The sequence below is a fragment of the Nicotiana sylvestris genome, chromosome 9 (genome assembly GCF_000393655.2).
Source record: "Nicotiana sylvestris chromosome 9, ASM39365v2, whole genome shotgun sequence".
In the NCBI taxonomy this organism is placed as follows: domain Eukaryota; kingdom Viridiplantae; phylum Streptophyta; class Magnoliopsida; order Solanales; family Solanaceae; genus Nicotiana; species Nicotiana sylvestris.
The window spans coordinates 86,882,651-86,896,015 of NC_091065.1; the positions used below are offsets into that span (position 1 = coordinate 86,882,651).

The 13,365-nt window shown below is 38.6% G+C and overlaps 1 protein-coding gene across 8 annotated transcripts in view; it reads right to left on the reverse strand.

Moving 5' to 3' along the window:
* Nucleotides 1-13,365, reverse strand: part of LOC104242093 (uncharacterized) — a 61,138-nt gene that overhangs the window by 20,868 nt on the left and 26,905 nt on the right. For 5 of the 8 annotated variants that reach the window (XR_011402333.1, XM_070156400.1, XM_070156399.1 and 2 more), the window contains exon 13: nt 10,494-10,581. The exons of 2 other annotated variants lie outside the window; for them this stretch is intronic. Coding sequence is in view for 5 of the 6 variants with exons in the window: in XM_070156400.1 (XP_070012501.1) it covers nt 10,494-10,581 (88 nt within the window). In the remaining variant the exon portion in view is untranslated. Of the gene's footprint in view, nt 1-10,083; nt 10,360-10,493; nt 10,582-13,365 lie in introns of those variants that run through there. One more of the 8 variants, XM_070156403.1, reaches the window with a different exon arrangement.

Here is a 13,365-nt window from a genome sequence, read left to right on the forward strand (position 1 = left end):
CAAAACTTCTTAAGGACAACTTACTCGTCCAGTGATTCCGAGCCTACCCATATAAATTACATCAAATTTTGACAACTTTTATTTGTGAACAGTAATTTCCAGAAAAGTTTCTGTTTTCTGGTGGTGTTTTAGAACCTATTTTGTAATTTTTCTGGCGGCCTTGCAGCCAACTTGTGCTTATTAGCAACCACTTGGTTTTGTTGCTCAGGGGAGTCTAGCGACCATGTATGTCGAATGATCAGCTTGCAAATATTTTCACAAAGTCATTCATTGGTCCTCATATTAGTTACATATGTAACAAGCTCGGTATATATGATTTGTATGCATCGGCTTTAGGGGGGTTGTTAGATAGTTATGTGTAAATAGTCTTAGTCTCATATGTAGTAGGAGTAAAATATGTCCTAGTCCCATATGTAGTAAGAGTAAAATAAGTCCTAGTCTCATATATAGTAGGAGTAGAATATGTATTATATACAGGGCTCATTGTATCCTTGTTAATAGTAAATTCTTCTCCCGTGCATTCTCATAATTTTCATTTATTTACTTTCCTAGAATAGATGTAGAACTTTTGTATAAAGGCATGTATTAGTAGGATGTAAAATACATTGAAATAAAAAGAAGCCTTCTCTTCTTCTCAATTTCATCATGGTATCAGAAGCCATTGTTGCCCTTTTGAGGTGAGTTTTCTCCCTCTGCAACACTAGGGTTCCATAGGTTGAGTTTTCTCCCTCTTTCTTATAGTTTTCTTGCTAAAGTTTCTGTCCGAAGCCTTTTTTTCACCCTCGACCAGTTCTGTACAAAAACTGGTATCACTGGAAGGATTATACCTACTGTACGACCTACCCAAACAAGTTTCAGATTTTTCCGAACACCAGAAGACAAGTCCGGCGTAACCAGTTAGTTCCAGGAGCCTTTTTTTCAAATTCTAAAGGTTGTTTTTGGGTTACCAGGTTCTTCTCTTTAGAATTTATATTCTGAAATTTCTTTTTTGTGCTTCGGATTGTTCAAAAATATGGGGGACTCAAAAACAGTAGATAACAATAATTCTATTTCACATGGTATTAGTATGTTAAAATTGGAGGGTGCTGGTTCGTATCTTGCCTGGTCAAGGGCTTGTTTGTTGTTTATTAAATCCAGGAAGATGATTTGTTATATTACCGGAGAAAAGAAACAACCTGTTGTGACTGATGCTACTTATAGTCAATGGGATTCTAATAATTCCCTTGTTATGACTTGGCTTTTGAATACTATGCACCCTCGAATTTCTAAGCAATATTTGTTGCTTGACACTGTTGAAAAAATCTGGAATTCAGCCAAGCGCACTTATTCTCGCAAGGGAAATGATGCCCAGATTTTTTAAATTCGAAATAAAATTCATGCGACTAAGCAAGGTGAGTTGACTATTGCTGATTATTATTCCGAGTTAAACGAGTTATGGCAGGAGATTGACTACTATCAGGATTTCCAAGCAAAGTGTACTGATGATGCAGTTCTCTTTCAATGATTGGTTGAAAAGGAAAGGGTGTATGATTTTTTGGCCAGTTTGAACCAAGAATATGATCAGATCAGGGTTCGAGTTCTCGGTAAAGTTCCTTTTCCTTCTCTTGAGGATGCATACTCTTATGTTTAACGGGAAGTGAGTCGACGACCAGTAATGCTTTATTCAGCACCAATGGAGAAGTCCGGGTTAGTTGTGTCTCATGAACAACCAAAGGCGTTCACTTCTGATAAAGATCACATGCACTGTGATTACTATAGAAAGCCAAAGCATACGAAGAAGACATGTTGGAAATTACATGGTAGACCAACTAGAGATCGTGGAGGAAAACGTGTAGGTCCATCAAGGGTTCAGGCTAATTTTGCAGAAAATGTGGAGACATCCGGGAAAACTGCTTTTGGAGAAGCTTTTTCTTTGGATGAAGTTCAACATCTTCGTTGTCTCCTGAATAAACTTGACTCTTCTAATGTTGCCACTTCCAATTACGTGCAGTCAGGTATTGCCTTTAATGCTAGCCTTAATTCTTGGATTATTGATTCTGGTGAGAATAGACACATGACAGGCTCCTCTAAAGGCTTTAAAAACTACTCTCCCAGTTCCAAAGGGGATTATGTCAGAATAGCCAATGGCTCCCTAACTCCTGCCTCTGGAACAGGTTCTGTTGTTTATACACCTGATACTACATTATCATCTGTTCTCCATGTCCCTGAGTTTCCTGTTAATCTGTTATCTGTTAGCGCAATCACCAAAAAACTAAACTATAGTGTCGAGTTCTTTCCTGATCATTATGTTTTTCAGAATCTTCAAACAACGAAGAGGATTGGCAGTGGTACATTGCATGATGACTTATATTGGATTGATGGAATTCGAGACTCTAGCCAGGCCTTTTTTGGAGGAAATAAGGATGTCAACCAAGAAATAATACGGTGGCATAGAGAGTTGGGGCAACCATCATTTTTTGCTTCAAAGAAGTTATATCCTAGTTTGTTTTATAGAATTGAGTTTGAATCTTTGTTTTGTATTGCTTGTGAATTTGCCAGGCATACTCGAAACTCTTATTATTTGAGTGATAATAAAAGTACAACTCCATTTTCGACTATTCATTCTGATGTGTGGGGTCCTGCTCAAACAGTTTCTTCATCTGGTAGCAGGTAGTTTGTTACTTTTAATGATTGTTGCACTAGAATGACTTGGGTGTATTTGTCAAAGGCCAAAAAGGAAGTTTTCTCCTGCTTTCATTCATTTCATAAGATGATTTGCACTAAGTTGAGGCTAAGATAAAAATATTGCGTACTGATAATTGCACAAAACACATGGATAAAATTTTTGGTGCTTATTTGGAGCCTTATTGGATAATCCATCAAACTACTTGTCCTTATACTAGTGCACAAAATGGGGTTGTAGAAAGGAAAAATAGGCATTTGTTAGAAGTGGCAAGATCTCTTATGTTTACCACGAATCTACCAAAACCTTACGGGGGGAGGGGGTACCATTTTAGTAGCTACCTATCTCATTAATAGAATGTCACTAAAAACCCTCAATTTTCAAACTCCTCTGGAGTATTAAAGGGTAAAAATGATAATATTGTTCCTCCGAAGGTATTTGGGTGTGTTTGCTTTGTTCATACTAGGAACTCTGGGAAACTTGATCCTAGAACCCTTAAGTGTGTTTTATTGGGTATTCTCCAACACAGAAAGGGTACAAATGCTATCATCCTCCCTCTCGGAGAATCTTTGTCAGTATGGATGTTACCTTTCGAGAATCTGAGCCCTATTTTAGTATTACATCATCACCTCTTCAGGGGGAGAATAAAAGGGAAGAGATGAATCTCGCGAGTTCTATTGTTGAAACCACTGCCATTACCACAGGGGAAAGTAAAATTGAAGACAGAATACATGGGAAGGCTATTGGGCGTTTGGATAGACCTGATTTGAAAACTTACTCGAGGTCATCATGCAATCTACCGAAGCTGAACCTTCTTCTACTGGTGAGTTATCTACATTTCCAAATGAGTTAGATGTACCTACAACTCGCAGAAAAGGAGTCAGATCTTGTACCACCAAACATCATTTATCTAATCTTGTCTCCTATAATTCTTTGTCTCCCTCTTATAGAGCCTTTGCCTTGTCTATTTCTGTTGTGTCTATTCGGTAGAATTGGAGGGAAGCTTTTGGAGATCCTAAATGGAACCAAGCTATGATTGAAAAAATGAAGGTCTTATCAAAAAATAAAACTTGGGAACTTGTCACTTCACCACCAGACAAAAAGTCGGTTAGCTGCAAATGGATCTTCACTGTGAAGCACAAAGCTGATGGCTCAATTGAAAGATTCAAAGCAAGATTAGTGTCTAAGGGATCCACTAAGACTTATGGAATAGATTATCAAGAGACATTTGTCCCTGTTGCCAAAATGAACACTATCAGAATCATTTTGTCTTGTGCAGCTAATCTTGATTGGGACTTATAACAGTTTGATGTGAAGAACGCATTTCTTCATGGAGACTTAGAAGAAGAGATGTATATGGAGATCCCACCTGGATTTGATACCAAACAAAGTCAAGGAAAAGTGTGCAGATTGAAGAAAGCCTTGTATGGACTAAAGCAATCTCCTAGAGCTTGGTTTGACAGATTCTGCAAAGCAGTGATCTCCTTCGGCTACCAACAAAGCAATGATGATCACACCCTCTTCATAAGACATCAAAAGGATAAACTCACTCTTCTCATAATTTATGTTGATGACATAGTAATGACAGGAGATTATAAAGAGGAGATGACCCGATTGAAGAAGTTGTTGGCACAGGAATTTGAAATCAAAGATCTAGGGAAGTTACAGTACTTCTTGGGAATTGAGGTTGCTAGATCAAAAAGAGATCCAACAGATCCAAAATATACTTCTTGGGATCCAAAATATACTTCTTGGGAATTGAGGTTGCTAGATCAAAAAGAGGAATCTTTATTTCTCAAAGGAAGTATATTTTTGATCTCTTGAAAGAAACGGGTATGACAGATTGCAACCCGATAGAATTACCCATTGAACGTAATCACAAGTTACAAAACGGAACTGGAAAGTCAGTTGATAAGGAAAGATATCAAAGACTAGTTGGAAGACTTATTTATCTCTCCCACACTAGACATGACATAGCATATTTAGTCAACCTGGTGAGTCAGTTCATGCATGATCCCCGAGATCCTCATATGCAAGCTGTCTTTCACATTTTGCGGTATTTGAAGTCAGCTCCTAGAAAAGGTCCGTTGTTCTCCAAACATAGCCACCTCCAAATAGAAGCTTTTACAGATGCGGATTGGGCTGGATATCTAGATGACAGAAGATCTACATCCGATTATTGTACACTCGTAGGAGGAAACTTATTTACTTGGAGAAGCAAAAAGCAAAGTGTAGTCGCTAGATCAAGTGCAGAGGCAGAATACAGAGCTATGGCTCAGGGTGTATGTGAACTTTTGTGGTTAGAAAAGCTACTAGAGGAATTGAGACTGTCTGAAAAAGGAAAATTATCCTTGTATTGTGATAACAAGACTGCCATTAGTATAGCTCATAATCCAGTCCAGCATGACCGAACAAAGCATGTTGAAATTGATCGACATTTCATCAAAGAAAAAGTTACAAGTGGTGTCTTGAGTTTGTTCCATGTGTCATCTGAAAAGCATCTAACTTATGTGTTTACCAAAGGTCTCAACAAAAGGACTTTCCATAGACTGGTTTGCAAGTTGGGCATGTGTGACATCTTTGCACCAACTTGAGTGGGAGTGTTGACCAGCTTAATTATAGGAGAAAAATCAGAGAATCAAATCTGTAATTAATAGCTAGATTGTAGGATAGTTTTATTGTAGGAAAATTGTATTAGAGCTGAATATTCTCTCATTATTTTCATTTATTTACTTTCCTAGAATAGCTGTAGAACTTTTGTATAAAGGCATGCATCAGTAGGATGTAAAATACATTGAAATACAAAGAAGCTTCTCTTCTTCTCAATTTCATCACACAGTGAAAATTCACTGAGACTACAGAAGTTTCTTGAATCAAGGGAAATCTCTGAATTAGTGGAATAAGAAATTCCTGAATGTAGGAAACAAGAGTAAATTGTGTGCATACACTTCTCCACCATTACAAGGAAACAAGATACTTTTATGTACAATCAACTGTCACTAAGACCAAAGAAAATACAGAAAGGAGATATTAGAAGTGAGGTGTTCCTGTGCTAGAACTATAAGCGCCATTAGGAAAGTTAAGTTCTTAGGTTGAGTATCATCCCACATCGATAAATATCATACGTGTTGTGTTGACACCTATAAAATAGAACATCTTGTATTCAGTAAATTATCAAATCATCAATAAATATCTTTTATTTATTTATTTTCTCACAGGAGCAAATATTTATGTCAGAGAATTAAGAAACTCCTGGAAGGAGGAAATAAGACTGTGAGAATGTACGGGAGAAAAATATATTATTGATTAATATTCACAATATACAATGAGCCCTATATATATATAATACATGTCATACTCCTAATACATATGGGATTAGAGTTATTTACTACTATTTAACTATCAAACTAACACTCCCCTTCAAGCTGGTGCATATAAATCATATGTACCGAGCTTGTTACATATATAACTAATACGAGGACCAGTGAGGGACTTGGTAAAAATATCAGCAAGCTGATCATTCGACTTCACAAATTTTGTAGCAATATCTCCCGAGAGTATCTTTTCTCTAACAAAGTGACAGTCAATCTCGATGTGTTTAGTTCTCTCATGGAACACTAGATTTGATGCAATATGAAGAGCAGCTTGATTAACACACAGAAGTCCCATCTGAATAATCTCACCAAATTTCAACTCCTTGAGCAACTGTTTGATCCAAATTAGCTCACATGTAGCCATAGTCATTGCTCGATATTCTGCTTCTGCACTAGACCAAGCAATCACATTCTGTTTCTTGCTCTTCAAAGACACCAAATTTCCTCCTACTAAGACAATATCCAGACGTAGAACGTCTATCAGAAGGTGATCCTGCCCAATCAGCATCCGAGTATCCAACGATCTGCTCATGGCCTCAATCCTCAAACAATAAGCCTTTGCCTGGAGCTGATTTTATATACCGAAGAATGCGGACAACTGCATCCCAATGACTATCACTGGGAGAATCCATAAACTGACTAACAACACTCACAGGAAAGAAAATGTCTGGTCTAGTTATTGTGAGGTAATTTAATTTTCCAACCAACCGCCTATATCTTGCAGGATCGCTAAGAGGCTCTCCCTGTCCTGGCAGAAGTTTAGAATTCGGATCCATCGGAGTGTCAATAGGTCTACAACCTATCATTCCCGTCTCCTCAAGAATATCTAAGGCATACTTTCGTTGTGAGATCACAATACCTGAGCTAGACTGAGCAACCTCAATACCCAGAAAATACTTTAATCTCCCCAGATCCTTAGTCTGAAAGTGTTGAAAGAGATGTTGGTTCAACTTACTAATACCATCCTGATCATTGCTAGTAATAACAATATCGTCAACATAAACGACCAGATAAATACAGAGATTTGAAGCAGAATGTCGATAAAATACAGAGTGATCAGCTTCACTACGAGTCATGCCAAACTCCTGAATAACTGCGCTAAACTTACCAAACCAGGCTCGAGGAGACTACTTTAGACCATAGAGGGACCGGCGCAACCGACATACAAGGCCACTAGACTTCCCCTGAGCAACAAAATCAGGTGGTTGCTCCATATAAACCTCATACTCAAGGTCACCGTGAAGAAAAGAATTCTTAATGTCCAACTGATAGAGAGGCCAATGGCGAACAGCAGCCATGGAGAGAAAAAGGCGGACTGATGCAATTTTAGCCACGAGAGAGAAAGTATCACTGTAATCGAGTCCAAATATCTGAGTATACCCTTTGGCAACAAGACGAGCCTTAAGTCGATCAACCTGGCCATCTGGACCAACTTTGACTGCATAACGACAACCAACAGTCGATTTACCCGAAGGAAGAGGAACAAGCTCCCAAGTCTCACTCGTATGTAAAGCAGACATCTCATCAATCATAGCATGTCGCCATCCGGGGTGAGACAGTGCTTCACCTGTAGACTTAGGGATGGAAACAAAGGACAAAGATGACACAAATGCACAATGGGATGATGACAGACGATGATAACTTAAATTAACATAATGAGGATTAGGACAAAGTGTGGACCATATACTTTTCCGTAGTGCAATCGGTTGATTAAGAGGAGACAAGTCCGCAGTATTAGCAGGGTCAGGTGCAGGATGTGAATCAGCTGGGCTTGATGCTGGACGCGGACGACGATGATAAGTCAGGAGTGGTGGAGCTGTAGAAGGTTGAACTGGACTAGATGGTGGCACTGGAGCTACAGTTGGTGGGACTGGACTAGGTGGTGGCACTAGACTCGATGGTGCCACTGGAGCTATAGGTGGTGGAGCTGCAACTGGAACTGTAGGTAGTGGAGCTATGGAGGAAGATGAATAGGAGATAGGGACTGAATCTCCAAAAGAAGGAACTAGTAGCAACTCAGAAATATCTAAGTGATTAACTGGACTTGTGAAGTATGATTGGGTTGCAAAGAAGGTAACATCAGCACACATAAGAAATCGCTGAAGGTCAGGAGAATAACATCGATAACCCTTTTGCGTTCTCGAGTAACCCAGAAATATGCAATTAAAAGCACGAGGAGCTAACTAATCTTTTCCTGGAGTGCGGTCATGAACAAAGCACGTACTCCCAAAGACACAGGGTGGAAGAGAGAACAAAGGTAAGTGGGGAAACAGGACAGAGAATGGAACTTGATTTTGGATAGCTGAAGATGGCATACGATTAATAAGATAACAAGATGTAAGAACTGCATCCCCCAAAAACGCAGCGGAACATGAGATTGTATGAGTAGGGTACGAGCAGTTTCAATAAGATGTCTATTCTTTCTTTCAGCTACCCCATTTTGTTGCGATGTGTACGGACAAGATGTTTGATGAATAATCCCATGTGAGTTCATAAACTGCTAAAATGGGGAAGACAAATACTCTAGGGCATTATCACTACGAAATGTGCGGATAGAAACCTCAAATTGATTTTGAATTTCAGCATGGAAGGTATGGAAAATAGAAAACAACTCACATCGATTTTTCATCAAAAATATCCAAGTGCACCTGGAATAATCATCAATGAAACTGATAAAGTAGCAGAATCCCAAGGTAGATCTGACCTGACTAGGACCCCAAACATCTGAATGGACTAAAGTAAAAGGTAACTCTGCTCGATTACCAAGACGCCGCGGGAAATGGGAGCGGGTATGCTTACCGAGCTGACATGACTCACACTCTAGAGTGGATAAGTGAGATAAGCCAGGTACCATTTTCTGAAGTTTTGACAAACTGGGATATCCTAACCATTTATGTAATAAATCTGGTGAATCGGTAACGGGACAAGTTATTGGAGGAAGACAAGATGCGAGTCCATGTGATTTTGCAAGGATAAGGTAATAAAGTCCATCTGATTTACGTCCGGTACCAATGATCCGCCCTGTACTGTGTTCCTGTATAAAAACAAGGTCATCAAGAAATAAAACAACAGATTTAAGTGATTTGGCTAAGCGACTAACGGCTATGAGATTAAAAGGACTACTAGGAACATAAAGAACCGAGTCTAAAGGTAAGGAAGAAAGTGGACTTGCTTGACCTATTGCAGTTGCCATAGCTTGAGACCTATTGGCCATTGTGACTTTGGAAGAGATTGAGAATATGAAATACTAGTGAAAAGAGATTTGTTACCAGAAATATGATCAGATGCACCTAAATCAATGACCCAAGACTCAAAAGTTGAAGATTGGGAGACACAAGTCACGTTACTATCTGTTGGAACAACTGAGGCTAATCTTGAAGATGTGTGTTTATGTGCTTTGTACTGAAGGAACTCAATATAATCTGGATTGGATTTAATGAATTGGATCCAACGGATTGTGAGTTAAAGGCTTCTGATACGAATGCCATTATAATGTTGCGCCGAAAAAGCAGAAATATTTTGGGAATTACTGTTCACGTCGGAAAAATCACCGTTCACGCCGGAAAAATATAAAAGTGGTTTGAATTTGATTTGAATTGGATGGGTATGCTCGGATTTGCAAGGTGAAGACACTGCCCCCTGAAGGAATTTTACCGAATTCTAACCGGAAACTGCCTCACGTGCTAGCGCGTGGGCGTCGGAACTTCGCCGGAGAAATTCTTCCGGCGGCGCGTGGGGGCGCGTGCAGCCTTTTCTGCCGGAGATTTTTTAATGGGTTGGTCGCCGAGCTCTGATCTACTTCCCCGTGGTGTTGGTTTTTGCACAACACTGACGGATAGTATGATTCTTGCGGATAGACCTGTTTTTGCCGGAAAAAGGGCTTCCGGTTGACTGTTTTCTCTTCCCGGAGTCGCTGGAATTTATGCACAGCGATAAATTTCTCACGGTTGCTCTGATACTATGTGAGAATGCACGGGAGAAAAATATATTATTGATTAATATTCACAATGATACAATGAGCCCTATATATATATAATACGTGTCCTACTCCTAATACATATGGGATTAGGGTTATTTACTACTACTTAACTATCAAACTAACAAAGACCATGTTGTCTTCATGGAAATTAGTTTCTCAACAATTCCGAGGAAAGAAGAGAGACTGTCACTGAGACTAAATCAGTGAACTTAAATCCCTGGAAGTAGGAAAAAGAGTACATTTTCAGCACATAAATTATTTTCCCAGACAGTTCATTATGTATCACGAAGTGGGAACCCAAAGGACGCAAATAAGACAGCCACTTTGCTGCAACAGGGTTTCACCTGAAACATGAGGGCATGTATTTGAGATTTCACTCAAGAATCTACAATAAACATCCCGCAGTATTAGCAGTTGACTATAATGTAGAAGACAACTCAACACAAAAGATGTGGAAGAAATAGGTAAGTTGACGTACATCTTAGTTATATAATTCTCATCTTCATTTGGATGCCCTTTCAAGCACCTCCCAGAATCTTGATCCTCAAAGCAAACGACCATATTCTCTTGCATAAGACAATCAGAAAGCATACTAGTATAAAATTCCATCCTATATATAAAAGACTCTTTGATATGTCATAGAAAACTTAAAAGTGGAAAGCCTAAGTCCTAGAACAATCAAAGAATTGACAACTGTACTTCATATGCATATGGACAGTGGATACTTTAAAGTTAAACAAAGCTAAGAAATTACATAAACCAGATTCTTTAAATCAGCTGAGAAAGAAAGAGCGAGATCAGCAATGTGTATAAGCATGAACTTAATGGATGTTTAATTTAGCAACAGTGAGAAAGTAGAAGCTAAAAAAAAAAAGACAGCTGACAATCAAAATTTATAATCAACAACTCACGAGAACCATCATCAAACATTCTCGAAACTTCTTTTAAACTCAATTAGACTGGGCCGGCATATCGAAAGCATATCATTTTGTTCTTACTGTTCCTTTTTGTCTCAGTTATAAGTTATAACAAAACAATTCATCCTAAAACTTTAACTGGAGTCTGACATGAAGATCTAAGCTCCAACACTAATTTATGCTGAGATAGTCCTTGTCCATTTTTCTCTTCAAGGCTGAAACGTAATCTTTTTGTGTATTGACGTTCTGTATCTGGCCAGCTTGGCGCATTTCAGGTGATTCACCAGGCAGCTGGTAAAGCAACAAGCAAAGGTGTCGCCTTCCACTAAGCTAGGAGTACATTGGCTCAGACTCAGTGTTGTAACTGAGACTCAAAACCTGGAATCTCCAGGTTATTACTCCTATGTCTCAACCACCCAGCCAACCAGTCAGGAATCAAAGCTCAAATGTAACTTAAGAACCATAGAAAGATAAACAGAGGAAATAGTACTGTTCTTCAATTCAATTTGGTTGGAATAATCAAGAACATATATTGATTTTATTTCTGGTACTCCTTTATCTTCACTCTTTGTTTGAGTTGCATTGAATGATGTTCCAAAAGTTCTTTAGTTTTGAAGCAACATCATCCTGTTCCAACAATAACATATCTTCTAATATCCATGGCTGTTGATCTCATCAGTTATATTGCACAAAGTTTAGATAAGAAAGGCCAGAAGAAAAACAACTCCTTTAGGGCATTATAGTCCATGTCGGTTAAGTGTATGAGATGTAATCTTCTTATATGGCCTTGTATTTTCATCAATTGAGCTAACTTTTGGGATTGAGTTAGAGGTAAGGTCTATTTTCAAAACATGGTTTTAAAGCAGACAGAGGTCTTTGGTTCAAGTCTAACCGCCACCATTTATTAAATAAGAAATTTCACGTGCTTGACCCATGAAAAAAAATTCATTCTTGCACATGAGATGTGTCGAAGTAATAATTAAGTAAATAAAGGTGTGCTTTCATTTATCAAGTAAATAAAGGTGTTTTGAACCTTGCCTTCTACACTTTTCCTTAATAAAAAAAAGGTGTGCACTATTTAACACCTTGATCTTTTAGATGAGATGGACACACAAATCAACATGATTTCAGAGCCAGACCTACCCCTGATGTTGGGCTACCCAACAATGGGGCACCCGTTACTCCACGCTTCCAGATTTGCAAGCCTTAACATGCAGGGTGGCATTAAATGCCACACTGGTTAAGTGTGTGTCGAAGTCTCCTTATCTAGTTTTGAAAATCTTCACCACTTGACCTAGCTTTTGGATTTAAGTTAGGCTCAACATACATTTTCTTAGCAGATATTATACAAGATGTGAAGTGATACCAGGCCTTGTCATTTTGTAAAATCATTGTTTCGAACCACTCTGAAGCTGAGAAGGGTCTTCTCCCCGAAACGAATCAGTTTACCCCTACCTTCATTAGGTAGGGGTAATGTCTGCGTACACTTCACCCTCCCCAGACCCCACTTGTAGAATTTCACTGGGCTTGTTGTTGTTGTTGTTGTTACTCGACCTATTTCCTCAGAAAATATAGCTGAGGTTGATTAAAGATGATGTTAAGCAGCATGCAAAACCAGTGCTAAATTGAGTACACTGTGAAGCATTCAGAATTTCATTGTGGCCTTAGCTATGTGTCAGCTGCTACAATTATAAATTTATAACTCTAGAGTGTATTTTCCGATCCTTTTTTATATTTTGTACGAAGCTTTTTCAATTCTTAACGGGCAAAACGCAACTGAAGTTTTGGACATATTCCGGTGACACATTACCCACAGGTATTTCAACCATCAACTGATGTGTAATTGTAGATTTTGAGAAGAAGAAAGGCTTCTTGTATTATTTACATCCCATGGGCAAGGGAATTTATACAAAGCTCACAATGCTAATTAAGGAAATAAAATAAATCTATACAATCAATCCAGCTATAAAAACAAATCAAATAAAATCAGAATATCTCCTAAATATAATTAAATCTCTTGAAATCATGCTAATTAACACTCCTAAATCAAGTCTCCTTGAATCATGCTAATCAACACTCCCCCTCAAGTTGGTGCAAAGATGTCGCACATGCAAAGCTCAAAGTATGGCAAGTCGCTTGTTGAGACCTTTGGTAAACACATCAGCTAGTTGTTTTTCCGATGGTACATGAAACAAACTCAAGACACCAATTGTAACTTTTTCTTTGATGAAGCGTCGAACAATTTCCACATGCTTTGTTTGGTCATGCTGGACTGGATTATGAGCTACACTGATGGCAGCTTTATTGTCACAGTACAAGGAATGTTTTCCTTTTTCATACAGTCTCAATTCCTGTAGTAGCTTTTATATCCAAAGCAGTTCGCAAACACCCTGGGCCATAGCTCAATATTCTACCTCCGCACTTGATCTAGTA